Raw genomic sequence first — 15,388 nt, 5'->3', positions numbered from 1 at the left:
AGGTCCCCCAAGGTCTGGAATCGGCCCTTCTCCACAATCTTCCTCAGGGTCCGGTCACCTCTTCTCGTTGTGCAGCGTTTTCTGCCACACTTTTTCCTTCCCACAGACTTCCCACTGAGGTGCCTTGATACAGCACTCTGGGAACAGCCTATTCGTTCAGAAATGTCTTTCTGTGTCTTACCCTCTTGCTTGAGGGTGTCAATAGTGGCCTTCTGGACAGCAGTCAGGTCGGCAGTCTTACCCATGATTGGGGTTTTGAGTGATGAACCAGGCTGGGAGTTTTAAAGGCCTCAGGAATCTTTTGCAGGTTTTTAGAGTTAACTCGTTGATTCAGATGATTAGGTTCATAGCTCGTTTAGAGACCCTTTTAATGATATGCTAATTTTGTGAGATAGGAATTTTGGGTTTTCATGAGCTGTATGCCAAAATCATCCGTATTAAGACAATAAAAGACCTGAAATATTTCAGTTAGTGTGCAATGAATCTAAAATATATGAATGTTAAATTTTCATCATGACATTATGGGAAATAATTAACTTTATCACAATATGCTAATATTTTGAGAAGGACCTGTATTTGCATGTTGGTCAGAATTTTCTTTTCCATAAAGATCTGATTTTTGGGGTGCACAACTAACCTGTCAACAGATTCTCCCACCTAAAATTTGAATCTCCGCAGTTCCTCCAGTGTTACCATATCCGTCTTGGCAGCTTCTGATTGTTCCTCTCCTTGTCAGGGTAGGTGAATGGTCATTTCTTGGTAGGTCATTGCCATCTTCTTGTTTAATCCATTGGCTTTTTCCAGAGAATGGATTGAACAATGTTCTGGGATGAAAAGGTAACTGGTTGCACTAGATTTTATTCAGGGGTATCAGAGAAAACAAGGCTGAAAACAAATGCATGGCCCAATTTTCAGACTTTTATTTGTAACAACTTTTAAAAACCATCTATTACCTTCATTGCACTGCATACAATCCCAATAAAAACATTGTAGTCCATGGTTGTAATATGACAAAAATGTGGGAAAGTTCACAGTATTTGAATGCTTTTAGGGAGCATTGTGCATGGCATTTCTCCTTAAAAAGTATATTTGATGACAATGAAGGATAGCAAAGCATCAAAAGTCCAAAAATTATGCAGTAGTGGCACTAAAAGATGAATCTTTTAAGGTCCTGTAAAGAATCTTACATGAGTTGCACTCAGGCAGATCATGTGTTTGGTACGTGGCTCTTACAAGCCTACAATCGTCTCAGCAGGAGCATTAAATGACTATAAATCTGAGTTTCTAACAGCGCGTCTCCAACAGTGACTCTTAACCCCAAAGATAAGAGGTTACAACCACACACCACAGGGAAAAAGCAATGATTGCATTTGATTTTCCTCAAAGCTGTTTAAATTTAATGCACAGACTTAACAACAGCTACAACGACCGAGGCTGACAGGCTTGACTCTCAGTCTTACAGCAGCACATCTGAGATTTGTGGTGGATCTAAAAGAATTAACAGTCACAGTAGCAAGCACAGTAAATTGAAAAGTGCTTAATGGCAGGCTTTAGCTGTGCAGGTGCTGATTTATCCATTCCAGACAGAAGGGAGGCGAAGCGGTTACTTAAAGTTCATAATTTAGCCAAGTTAGCCTGAAGGTAATTGAAGACTGATAACAATCTCAGTCAAGGTTGAAGTGTGGAAGACTCTCACTGGGGAATGAAGAAGAGGATCTTCTTCTGCTCTTCTTCTTGGTTGTTCTTTTTAGGTCATCTTTAAACAAAGTTGAATTATATATGAGCAGCTTATGAAAGATGTTTGCAACTACCCAAAAAGGAAGGAAATAAAATAAAAAGCTTAGGCATTGTTCTTCACAGCCTTTTAATTTTCAAATAAAGTTTTCTGAGGCACTTTAGAAGCTGCAAAGTAATAAGGATAAGTGCTTTTTTGGGATATGAAGGATTGTTATTGGCAGATTTTGGCAACATGAAAGATTAAGATGTCTGCTTAAAGAATTTGTGTCATCCCAGAATTTCTCCTTAAGTTGTTTATAGAACTACAGAAAAAAAATCTTATTTGAGGATATAAGAGATAATCAAATCAAATATTGGTGCCTGCAAATTGGCCCATTACTGGTGATTAAGGAGCTATTTCTACAGCTTTTCACTAGTAGCTGGTTTGTACTTCTTAGAGGACACTGGTTCTCTTAGTTCTCTCTTCAATTTAATCTAAATCAAAAAGAGAAACTTAAAAGCCAGCCTTTAATTAAGATGACCCACATTAATGGTCATATTCTCTTCAGCTCACCACACAGATGCTCTACCGTATTTAAGTCTGGAAATTGAATGGGCATGGAAGAATGTTATGTTTGTGTCTGGTGAACTATTTCCCAGTTGATTTGGATGTTTTAGATTATTATGTGACCAAAAGACCCAATGAAGACCCATTTTTAGTCTACTAGGAAAGACCTCCAGAGTTTTATTAAAATGTCCTGGTATTGCAAAGAGTCCATGAAGCCATGCACGTTAGCAAGGTTCCCATGGTCACTGTAAGAGAAAGAAGCCCAGAGCATCACAGATCCTCCACCATACTGATCTGTGGACAGGAGGTGCTTTCCCATATATTCAGCCTTTGTTTCACTCCCTAACAGTGAGCACTGGGGATGCATTTTCTCCTCACTGTGCTTGGTGGCAAGATCCACTGGGCTCCTGATCCAGCCTTGTTTGTCTCAATTCCAGTTGTTTTAAAGGTTTTATTTGGTCAATCTGACATAGAGAGGTTTCCCAATCGTTGTGGTTTTTAGTATAACAATGGCCATCAGTGGGCTCCAGATGGACAAACTGTCTACTTTTAAGACTAGGCTTAAAACTTTCCTTTTTGATAAAGCTTATAGTTAGAGTGGCTTAGGTTATCCTGAGCTATCTCTGTAGTTATGTTGCTATAGGCGTAGGCTGTTGGAGGACATAATGACCACTTTCACTCTCTTCTACATTCTCACACTACTTTCTAATTCTGCATTATTTGCTGTTATTTCAGTTTTTAACTTTATGTTCTCTCTCTTTTCTCTTCCTAGAAGCTACACCTGGCCTGGCTCTGTGTCTACCTGTGACACCTTTCTGGAGAGGGGAATCGTCCGAGCTTCTGCTGGCAACAACTTAATGCTCACCCTCTACCGATGATCCACATGGCCCTGTCTGTTAGTGTTTAAACCTTTCTCTCTCCTAGACATGGAAATTGACTGAGCTTTTACTGTAACTAATTATATGTGCTCTCTTTCAGACTCTAACCTTGAAAACTGGCTCAGAGTTTATCTGTTCTTTCTTTCTAGGTGAAATGACTAAAGGAACTACATCCATTAACATTTACTTTTCCTTCCCATAGAAAGTACTCCTGGATCAGTGCTTCTGTGTTCTTTTTGTGTCTCTGCTCTGTTCTCTCAAACCCCCAGTCGGTTGTGGCAGATGGCCGCTCACACTGAGCCTGGTTCTGGTTCTGCTGGAGGTTTCTTCCTGTTAAAAGGGAGGTTTTCCTCTCCACTGTCGCTACATGCATGCTCAGTATGAGGGATTGCTGCAAAGTCAACGCCAGTGACTGTCCACTGTCTCTACATGCTCATCCAGGAGGAGGGAATGCTGCAAGTCACTGACTAGATGTAATCTGCTGGGTTTCCTTAGACAGAAAAACTTTTATCCAATTTGAATAAATAACTGAATCTGACTGCACTGTTCAATGGTTACGATTAATTGGAATGTATGTATCTGACTTTTGTGAAGTGCTTTGACACATGTGTTGTGAATTGGCGCTATACAAATAAACTAAATTGAATTTATTTAGTTTTCAGACTGCAGATATCAGCAGCTTTAGGCAATTAGCTATTTTATTGGGGCTTTTTCTTTTGAAGATCAGTAGACATGTGCCTTACTTTAATAATATTATCTCTTGTCTTTCCCATTTTGAAGAGTTCTATATTTTCAGGATCAGAATATATTGCTGCAATAAAAAACGTACCTGAATGATTACGAATCATTTGAAGAATGCGTCCAGCTGTGGACGATACTTATTGATCTATCCCCACGGGTGTTTGTGTTTACTCTTGCTCTTCACTGTTTATTTTAATAATTATAAATACATTCAAAAAGCTCAGATAAAATACCTTTTACAATAATCTTCTCTCCTTCAGGGATCAATGAACTTTAAGCCGATTTTTCTCTACTCGAGTCATCTGTGTGTGTTGAGAGGTGCACTGTGGTTTCTCCAAATGGGAGTAGATAAAAAGACAGCCAGAGATAACAAAGACAAACTGATGATTTCCTCCACACAGCTCACCTACAGGAGGGGCAGGAGGAGATCAGGACACACCAACCAACCCAGCTGCAGCTCTGGGAGCACAAAAAGCTCCGGATTCATTTCCACTAAATCTAAATTATACCCGGTCTACTCTAGAGCCACTAAAACCAGTGTACCATAGATGTGACTCAGGTAAAAATAGTTGCCGCTTGAGTCCTAAAACTGCAAGCACATGAAGTTTAACCTTCAACACACCAACACAGGCTAAACTGTCCAAAATGCTGCACACAGAGCAAAGGAAGACAAACCACTGATTCTCTAAGGGTGCTTTGTGCATGAGCCTGCAATGATCATACATGTTCTGGCTGATCATTTATGTAGTAGGTCACTCTTAACCCTTTGAAATGGAGCCATAAGACTCTAACACAAGTTCTCCAAAAACCTTTATATTCTGGTAATGTTAAAGATATCACAAAAAAACGTTCTATACTAAACTCATGAGATGTTTTGCAGAACACTGCACACACAGATGACCTAAAAAAAGTTATTTCACACATGCAGGAGAAACTGCTGTGGCAGCAAGTATAATACATGCAGCGAATATCTAAATGAACATTAAAAATGCACCACACCAAGGATGCTGATGCAGCCTTAATGCAACCATGTAAAGCATATGAAAAGGTTGAAACTTAAACCAGATCTGCAGGCTTGGAAGTTTTCCTAAAGGCCTTCAACATGCCCCAAACAGCTGTGCATTGCCATTGGTTATTTGCACAGGTCGTGCACATCTGGGAGCAGGCAGAACAGGTAATGATAGCAGCAGACTTACCTTCCCTCCTTTCTCTGCACTCCGTTCTGAGTTGTAAAGCTGCTCACAGGAGGAAGCAAGAAGAGAAAGAGAAGAAAACTTAACTAAACCAAAGCAGAACTAGAAACAGAAGGATGAGAAAAGACTTTCTTAGGAAGCTAAATTAAAATTGATCAAAATGTGAAATCTGGAACTCACCTTGTCAACACAGTCGTCAAAGAACGCCAAGCTGGTGTCTTTGTCGCTGACGAAGGAGCATTCCTCGATGAAGCGGATGAACATCTGGGTCTTGGTCATCAGAGAGTAGAACTTCTGGTGCGAGCGGTCACGGCTCTTCAAGAATCCTGCAGACAGAAGATATCAGACTTTAAAAAACTGCACCTTGTTCAACTCTCAGATATGCATCAGGGTATTTACAGCTGCTTCATATTTGTACAGAGCTCAGCTGATTCCATCTGCAGAGAGATGATGGGCTATAACAGGAACAATTAACTGACTTCCTCCAAAGGTGTGTGATTTTGTGGTTAAAGATGCCATTATTCTGTAAGGTCAGAAAAATATTCCACAACTTCCATTTATCTTGGTTTGGATAATGCACGCCGCAGTGTTATTAGTGTAATGGCCAATCTGGGATGTGCGCGAACATCATGAAAAGCCTCCATAATAGATGCTGAAAGCAGCTTAACTGAGTAATAAGACTCAGCTGTTATGAGACAGAGAGCAGGAAGGACGGCCACTGGCACACAGCTCAGAGGTGAACGCCGAGTGCTTCCTGTAGCTGATAAATATTTTAATCGTGACAGAGGCCACTTGTAAGCAGGACTATCAGGTATTTTCTAATCCAAAGCTCATCCCGGCATCTACGCTATGTAGTTTTCTTTTTCCCATATAAAAAAACAACACTTTCTCAGGATCATGGGAAGAATATTAAGTAAATAATGACTTATTCTGAATTGTTGCCTCCTGTTTATCCTTCCATTCCTATCTGAAATATAATTATGTACAAACAGCTTAACAAAATGATTCTATAACAAATCAAAACTAGCAAGCTTGCAAATCTTAATGTAGAGAAGGGAATATGCAAGAAGAAAGCCCCTCAATTTATACTAAATTCCTTCAGCAAAGCAGATTGGGGATAATGTCCAAGTAGAAGTCAGTGAGGATAAATCTAATGTTTTGAAAGGGGTACAAATAGTTTAGAACTTTCTATACAAAAGTCCTTCCCCTCACCACCATGTTGATAAAAACTAAAACACAAGACAGGTTTTGAAATAAATTATTTTATAAACAAAAAAAACAAAACAATATTTACTAATATTCTACAATATAAAAAAAACACACTTTTAAACTTGTCGATACAGTTTTTGCCTTAATAAGTTCTCTGACTGAGTAGTTACTAAACTACTGGACACCTGCAAGTTGCCTTTAAGATAGCTTAAAAGTAGCTTTTAGTGTTTCTTGCAGCAGGAAATTACTCCAGTTTTCTGAAGATTTTAAAAGGAGTACCCCAGGGCTCATGTTTAGGCCCTGTTTTGCACAATTGACAAGAATATGTCTACTGTTAAAGTTCACCTTTATGCAGATGACACCATACTTTATTAAGTAGGATATACTTTAAAGAACACCATTTAGGACATTCAAGCCCTCTTTGAGCAGCTATAAACCACCAGCCAAAATTATGTTTTTCAGAAATCACCTCCTCTCCTCTCCCCTCCTCCTCTTCAGGTTGGAGGGGAGTTCCTGACTCAAGTGGAGGAGTTTAAGTATCTCGGGGTCTTGTTCACGAGTGAAGAATGGAGCGGGAGATCGACAAACAGATCGGTGCGTCTGCCACAGTAATGGGGGTGCTGTGCTGGTCCGTTGTGGTGAAGAGAGAGCTGAGCCGAAAAGCAAAGCTCTCAATTTACTGGTCGGTCTACGTTCCTACCCTCACCTATGGCCATGAACTTTGGGTCATGACCGAAAGAACGAGATCACGGATACAAGTGGCTGAAATGAGCTTCCTCAGTATGGTGGCCGGGCACTCCCTTAGAGATAGGGTGAGGAGCTCGGCCATCCGGGAGGGGCTCGGAGTAGAGCCGCTGCTCCTCCACATCGAGAGGAGCCAGTTGAGGTGGCTCGGGCATCTATACCGGATGCCTCCTGGACGCCTTCCTCGGGAGGTGTTCCAGGCACGTCCCACCGGGAGGAGGCCCAGGGAACGGCCCAGGACACGCTGGAGGGACTATGTCTCTCGGCTGGCCTGGGAACGCCTTGGGCTCCCCCTGGAGGAACTGGAGGAGGTGTCTGGAGAGAGGGACGTCTCGGTGTATCTGCTGAGTCTGCTGTCCCCGCAACCCGGTCCCGGATAAGCGGAAGACGACGAGTACGAGTACGAGAAATCACCTCCAGATGTCAAGTAATTTTCTGCACCAGATGGAGACCTTAACATAGAAACACCCTAACCCTAAAATATTTGGCTCTTTTCACAGTGCACATTGACCATGTAGTAAAAACACTGAAAGGTGCCCAGTGCTTTTATTATTAAATAGGTCTAGCCTCAATTTATAAGTCAGAAGAAAACTGTGTAGGCTACATTTTAACCTTTTTGATTATGGAGCAAATATATCTTTGCTGCTTTTCCCACACATTTGATTTGGTTCATATATTTTTATGTCAATTTCAAACTTTTAGTTTGTAACTTTGTGGAGCTCACCATCACATTTATATGTCCCAGTGTTTGAGGTACCAGACCTAGTTAGATGTAATTAACTGATCATAGCTTGATCATGCTAGAAATAAGAAGTTCAGAAGCAACCTAAATGCCACCTTCAGAGACACTGGAGTAAAGAACACTGCAGCCAAGGTGTAATCATAAAAAATATTCTTAGCCTTAACAAGATAAACATAAAGTGGTGTCATAAAAAAACAAGTTTTTCATCTTTTTCTTTTTATTAGAATAAAAAGTGATTCCCACATGACAGAAACACTGTTCTGTCTCTGCTCAGATCATTATGTAATGCAACGACATTCCTGTGTGCTGAGACCATAAGTCAGACTGGACATGACCTTGGCTGCAGTGATCCTCCACTGATGCAGCCATGCTGTTTCCTCGCCCCATTTCAGCTGTAATCAGAACCAGCGCTCATCAGCTTCATTTCACAGGCTTGACTAAGATCAGCATTTAGCAGCTGCAGCTCTAGTGTTTTGATTTGATAATCAAATGTGAAACGTTCCCATATGTCATGTGTTTTCTTTCTTCCCATTAACCCAATTAACAAATTGGTCCAACAGCATCAAGCTGCAGAGTTTCACCGAAACACCTAACCTCCACCTTGCTTCATCTTCATTCGATTCGACAATATTAGGTATCGCTGGTTACTTTTCCAACCCGTCCTGCATTTTAACATGACTAACGTTCAATCAGGTTGGGTTTCTTCTTCCTCCACTATTTTTCTCTCCTTTTTTATAGACTTTGCGTCCGTTTTCTTCATAATTTAGTTATAATGCATGAATTGTTATTTAGTTTCTGTTTATTTTCCCTCTGTAAAAAAACATGCCAAACATTTTGCCAGATTAAAACTGTTAACAGGCTGCATTTTTGGTTCAGCATCATTCAGGCTCCAGCCATTTAATCAAAATATTTTCCTGCCAGTATGAAATAACACCATATCCTTTTGAGTCAAAAATCCCAAGAAGTTACATTTCAAAATGTCATACTTTCTTTAGACTTTCTTCATTTCCTGCCAAATTTGATAATATTCCAGACATTTCAGCACAATATAATGAAATAACACAAAGCAGTGTGCTAAAAGGCTATTTCATAGATGTTGGGGGTTATTTATTTATTTACTGGCGCCGACTAATTAAGACAAGCTCTATTAAAAAAAGGATAACACTTTGCAGAGTTTGTCATCTTTCATACTTTAATTCTGAAACTGTTCATATTAATGAACTAGCACTTTTAAATACTTTGTTTGGCATTCAAAGAAGATCCAGCTGGAACCAAGAATAAAACTGTAAAACCCAGATCTAAGAGAGGCAGCCGGTAACTTAAAGACCTAAACAGTTGATGAGTTTGACACAAAGTTGTTACGTGACAAGTAAAAATTTTATTATTTGAATGTAAGTCAATGTCAAAAAGACTTCATCGTTCTTCCTATTATTATTATTATTATTATTATTATAAGACAGGAAACGAAAACATTTTCCATTTCCTGCGGCGCTGATGGTGTAGGGGTTAAGCGCGCATCCATCTGCAGAGGCTACAGTCCTCGAAGTGGCCGTCCCGGGTTCAAGTTCCGGACCCGGCGACATTTGCCGAATGTCTCCCCCTCTCTCTACCCCTCTTTCCTATCTGCCTACTGTCAAAAAAAATAAAAAAAAATAATGGCCAATAGTGCCGAAAAAATATCTTAAAATTATTTTTTCCATACAGATAAAAGCTACTTTTTTTCAGAAACTCTGTCTGCATTCATGCTCTTTGACCCAAAATCCCCACCTCAACATCCTCACATATTAAGTTTAAGATAAGAAATAAACAACTCTCAGTTCCAACATATGCTGTTTTTGTATTTTTCCTCAGGTTTTTTTCTTAAAAGTCTGTCGCTTTTGGAACGCCATCAGAGAAAAAGCGTTTCATTACTCTCTAGTGGGCTTGTTATGGTTCCTGCGTGAAGACTTTGAAGAGGGTGCAGGGAAAAGTGAGAGCTGGGTTAATTCATTCAGCCTGCCTCCTTTGGGGATCTGACCTCCGGTTTCACACGCAGAGCTTGATCATATGATTTCCTGATACCTTGTAAGTCGAAGAGCGAGCTGGCGTCTGTAGCTTTCTCCGAAGGTGCCTGTGTGATGGGGCGCAGAAAGGAGCGGTAACCCTTTAAAATAGCTGCCATGAAGCGCAGGAAGGCTTCCTGGATCTCCAGCTCCAGTGTGTGGAGACTCTTCCCACAGCTCAGCTCTTGTGAATCGCTCATACTCAGCTCCAGCAGCCCGTCAGAACGGTACTGACCTGGTCACAGAGATATACATCAGCACTACAAGATTATTTTCAACACAAAAAACAGCAATTTGGCAAAAATTCTAGCTAGATATTTTTGGTCAGCTGAAGTCGGAATTATGAAGGTCCAGCCAAGGAAAATCAGGACCCCGACCAACCCTGAGTTCAAAATCAAAATGGCTATCAAAGTCTGGACCCTTACAGATTTGTTTTCATTTTTTTGTTACACCGAAGTGTTTCAGATCTAACAAATTTCAATATCAGATAATAATAACCTAAATTATTTAGTGCGGTAAAATGCTGAACTCTTTTAGCTTACTTCATGTGGTCAGACAGGTTTTGTAGAATCATTTCTTGATTCTACAGGTCTGGAAATAATTAGGTCTGAGGGGCTGGTTAAACTGAAGGTTGATATACTAACAATGTGGTTAATCACACTTACTTCATGATGTAATAAGGGGAAATGATTAATTTTCCACGTAGAGTCAGGTCTGTCTGGACAGCTACTTTTCCCTTCACACATGAAATAATCATTTGAAAACAAACAGCTTTTTGTATTTACTCAGTTTATCTTTGTCTGATTTTAAAATTACATTTTTGACAATATGAAACATTTAAGAGTGACAAAAAAGGAAAAAACAGATTAAATCTGTAAGGTGGTGATACCTTTCCCGAGAACTGTAAAATGTAGTGACAGCTGCATGAATAAACAATTTATTGGCACTTTTAATGGTTTTTTTCACACTGAACCAGTGGTACACACGATACTTTACAATCTCTATCCCATAACATGATTATTTAGTGTTTAAATGCACAAAACGAATAGAAAACGAATAGAAATAAAGCTGTCAACTCAACAGCTTGGATTCCTAACTCTAGGCGGAACACTAACAAAAACAAAATCATTCTGGTTTCTAAAGTTGAAGCTAGAACACGCTCAACTCATAAGATTCCTATAACAGACTTCTGAGGAAAAAGGAACAAAGTATTAAACATGAACTCTTCTTGGTGAAATTGGTACAGTTTATAGCGCTGACCTGTTCAACAGGGTTGCGTTCAGGACATTGGGAGCAGCATTCTAGAAACTAAACGTTATTCCAAAACCAGTTTTTATGTGGCAGGCATCATCCTGTTGGAACACCCAAATGTTTCCATGTTTCAAACATCTAGCTGCTGATCTGAGGTGAAGCTGAAGAATCAGAGCTAGTTCTCCTCTATAAAAACTCCATCCACTCTGTAAAACCAACATGGTATAGCGATAGAGCGGTGCACTGAGCCCTCAGTTCTCGATGCAGCAATCCCAGGTTTGAGTCCTGACTCTGGACACCTACACTTCAAGTCTTCTGCTCTCTCCACCCCACTTCCTGTTTACCTACTTTGGATAAATAACAAAAATAAAAGCCACTGCCACTGGTGTTGAAGAAAAAAAGTATCTAAAAAAAACAACACTACCACTGGCAGTGAGATAGCCCCACAGCATGATACTGCCACCACCATGCTAAGTAATTTTTACAGTGTTCTTAGGCTTGAAAGCCTAATCTTGACACCTCCAAACCAACTCCTGGTCGCTATGGCAAAATAGCACCATGTCTGTCATGTCTGATCGTCAAACCTTTGCCCAGAAGATATTTGGTTTCCCAATGTGGTACCTTCTACTGATCTACATATGTTTAAATTGATAATCTTGGACTCTTCAGTTGTTTAGAAATAACTCCAACTTGGCTCCATGGATTTTCCCATTGTAAATCCAAAGAATTCAAACTTATGAATCCAGTTCTTGTCTTTAAAGTGGTGTAGTTGTATGCTATACAATGGCTGCACTTTGAAAAAAATCTAAAATAAAAAGACTAAAATTGAGACTTCATGCCCAGGATGAGAAAATCTAAATGCTTGTATTCAAAGGATTTAATACCCAAGGAGTAATTAAAATGTTGAAGTATTGCTATATCAAGTGGGGATGAACAATAAATGTTTAAAGCAATAAAGCTCAAGATTATACCAGGCTTTTCCCAAAAGGACATAAAACTCACCTAAAAACCTTGGAACAAATATCAATTTCCAGACTTCTGGCAGCAACAGAGGAGATTTTCAACCTCACTGAATCAGAAAATTCATTTATTCAATTACTACGGCTGAATAAGCAGCTGGTCCCGATAGGCTCACAGCGACTGAGCTTTTCAAATAGCAGAGAAGGTTGACAAGAACAGAGAGAGCTCCACAGCAGGGCAGACGCTGATTAGGATATTAATCCATGATGGATTATTTTTCACTTTCAGTTTGTTGAAAGGAGAGGACAAGGAATACGTAAAGAATAAAAGGTGCAAAAAACATAAAAATTAAGAAAAACTAAAGACACTTAATGAAGCAAATAATTTGTTTTATTACCCATAATTACTCAGAAAGCTTTAAAATTGCAACTGTAAGCGCAAACTGAGATTAAAACACCGCTGTTCCACCTCAACACTTTCTACTCAGGAAAAGAGAAATAAAGTTTAAAAACCAAAGAAAACATTTAGAAAAAACCCACTGAGAACTCACCATCAACCAGCTGCTGGTGGAGATTACTCAGCACATTCATTAGGTTTTTACAGGCTTTCTTTGGCAGGACCTTCCATGTGAGAGCTCGCTTATCGTCGTTGCTGAAAAAGCAGAGAGGCCAATGCTAACATGAGCATCGAAGTTCAGACCACCTTAAAGGTTTCTGGTATATAAGAAGGCCACAGTTTACATGAATCACAGCTGACTAAAGTTTAAACTTGGGGAAAATGCATTTTGGTTATGTTTTTAAGCAAGTTTGACAGTAAAAAGAAAAAACGGATTTGCCTGGTCTCTAAAATTAAAAACTCATGACCTGGCAGCTTGGTGGACTGGGGGAAAAAAAGAAAAAGCAGCAACAAAAATCGAGCTTTAAATTGTGTGTGTGTGTGAGAATGGCTGCATTAGAACAAACTCAGAGACGACAGTTCTGCAAAAACCTCCACTTCACAAACCTTCAGTTAAAACCTGCTTACTGGAAGATGGTGTTTGTGTCCAGGTCTACACAGTTCACATCAGGTGGAGGGTCATAAAGGTCAAAGTACCGAGAATCCACTCCAACAATAAATGGACAGGGGGCACTCAACACGTCAGCCAATGCCAGGGGGCACAGGGGGATGTAAGGACACTGCCAGTGGAAGGGAAAGATCATCTGAGGTGGAAAACAAAAAAGAGAAACTCCGGTCATCCTCAAATGTAGCGCTGCTGCATGATTACATTCAAAGAAGCATTCATAACCTTTGAACCATAAACTTCAGTGTTTCATTTGGATTTTAGAGCTGACATAAAAAGTTTCTGTGATGCAAATAATGGACACCAAAACTTTTTTTCCACCTTTAATGCCAGAAAACAAACATCTGTTGGAGAGAAATGTGATAACAGAACTCCGCAATGACATGGTTGCATAAGTGTGCACACCCTTAAACTAATACTTTGCTGAACCAGCTTTGAGTCGGTTTTAACCTTCAGTCTTCTTGGGTTCACACCGGTCATCGATCATAGAGGAACTGAAAAACAATGTTCAGCGGCCGGAAAGTTCCTGACCCAATCATTTTCTTCAAAAGAAAGCATCTAGTCCTGGTGGACTACATAACGTATAATGGTCTGCTGAAATCAAAACAACACAGCACACCACACCACCACAGGAACACCGCAGTAAAACAAGGTGATGGCAGCATCCGTCTCATCGGGGTTTCTGTTGCTACTTTGGTGTTAAAATGTAGTTGTGCACCAACACCTCTTCACTATTCCACGTTGCCCCACGAGACATTTTCTAACGGTTTGTCTTCAGATTCATGGTCTTACTTTTTTTTCCTGTACTACTTCTTCTACTCAAATGCGCCGCTTTTACATTACATCCTCTCTACACTGGGAACGCCACGCATTCACACTACAAGCGTACGGCTCCAGGGTCCAGATAAACCATGCCAGGGTGCAGTTCTCTGGTCCGTTTCAGGGTCCAGGATGGGTTCAAACCGGCGTGATCCGCTCCAGAAACCGGACTCTGGCATGGTACAAAGGTTTGCTGTTCAAATGTTGACAAACTTCTGCACATCCTTCTGTGTTCCTTGGTCTTAATGATGCTGTTTGTTCTTTAATGTACTCTAACAAACCTCTGAGACCAGAAACAGAACAGCTGCATTCATACTGAGGTAAATTTATACTCAGTTGGACTTTAATTGGGTGATGTCCGATTGCACTGGATTTAATTTAGCGGTACCAGAATAAAGGGGATGGCACACTTTTTTACTTGTAAGATTTTTACTTGTAAAAATTACTTGTTGGTCTTCCACATAAAATCTAAATAAAATACATACGAATTTGTGGTTGTAATGTGACAAAATGTGAAAAGGTTTAAGAGGTCTGTGAGGCACTCTAGGTTACCGAGACTGAAAGGGGGAACATATTTAGATATTACCAACTAAATTAGGTCATTCTCCAACTTGAAACTTCTCAAATCGTCTGGTGGAAGTGTGGTGCGGACACAGTAACTTACAGACACCAAGGCCTCCGTGACGCTCGTCAGCACTGCCGGCCGTAAAGAATGGACCAGGATTTTATGTTCTGTGACAGCGAACACGAGTAAGGTGACGGCGTTCTCTGGGCCGAGGTTATGGAGCAGTGTGGAAAATCTTCCTCCGCTGAGGAAGACAAAACATAGAGCAACAGCTTAAATGAAAAAAATCTTTAATGGAGAGAAGACGACATCCCGCTAACTTGCCTTCTTGTTCAACGTATTTTGGGTTCTAGAGTGATTCATGTAGTTTTAATACATTATATGTGAAGTGTGAAAAGATTGCAGCAGGTTTACTGCAACTATTTTACTGCAACTTTTCTCATTTAAACCAACAGGACCAGAAATAATCGGAGGCTTTGAATATGAAAGGAGTTATAACTAAAGTGAAAATGCATAAACTCCACTAATAATAACAACCACAATAACAAAGTAAAAAATATTCAAAGACAACTTTTTAAAAACTTTGTTGCCATATGCCAAAAATGCTTGCAATTGAACTTAGGAAAATTAGAGATGCTCTAAGCAATCAGGCCAAGACTGGGTCCAAGGAAGAGGAGGAGTAGCAACAATATTTCAGTCCGATTTATTGATTAGCCCCAGACCAATCAATAGCTACAACTCTTTTGAATATTTAATCCTTAGTTTTCCTCATCCAAATTGCAAAGCACTAAAACCACTTCTGTTTGTTGTTTTGTTCTGTTTGTTGTTTTGTACCGTCCACCAGGCCTTTATTCTCAATTTTTAGATCGGTTTTCAGACCTTTTATCTGATTTAGTGTTA

At 39.9% G+C, this 15,388-nt stretch overlaps 1 protein-coding gene across 6 annotated transcripts in view; it reads right to left on the bottom strand.

Moving 5' to 3' along the window:
- The window catches only part of LOC124867034 (C-myc promoter-binding protein-like), a 93,004-nt gene that overhangs the window by 33,835 nt on the left and 43,781 nt on the right, over positions 1-15,388 (bottom strand). For all 6 annotated transcript variants that reach the window (XM_047363225.1, XM_047363219.1, XM_047363222.1 and 3 more), the window contains 6 exons: positions 14,588-14,732; positions 13,068-13,243; positions 12,595-12,695; positions 9,853-10,068; positions 5,277-5,422; positions 5,100-5,138 (listed from right to left, as the gene is read on the bottom strand). In XM_047363225.1, coding sequence (XP_047219181.1) covers positions 5,100-5,138; positions 5,277-5,422; positions 9,853-10,068; positions 12,595-12,695; positions 13,068-13,243; positions 14,588-14,732 — 823 coding nt within the window. The remainder of the gene's footprint in view (positions 1-5,099; positions 5,139-5,276; positions 5,423-9,852; positions 10,069-12,594; positions 12,696-13,067; positions 13,244-14,587; positions 14,733-15,388) is intronic.

This window comes from Girardinichthys multiradiatus, chromosome 4, assembly GCF_021462225.1.
Source record: "Girardinichthys multiradiatus isolate DD_20200921_A chromosome 4, DD_fGirMul_XY1, whole genome shotgun sequence".
Classification (NCBI taxonomy): domain Eukaryota; kingdom Metazoa; phylum Chordata; class Actinopteri; order Cyprinodontiformes; family Goodeidae; genus Girardinichthys; species Girardinichthys multiradiatus.
The sequence above is the reverse complement of the archived record's forward strand: the minus strand, read 5'-3'. Positions and strand labels throughout refer to the sequence as shown.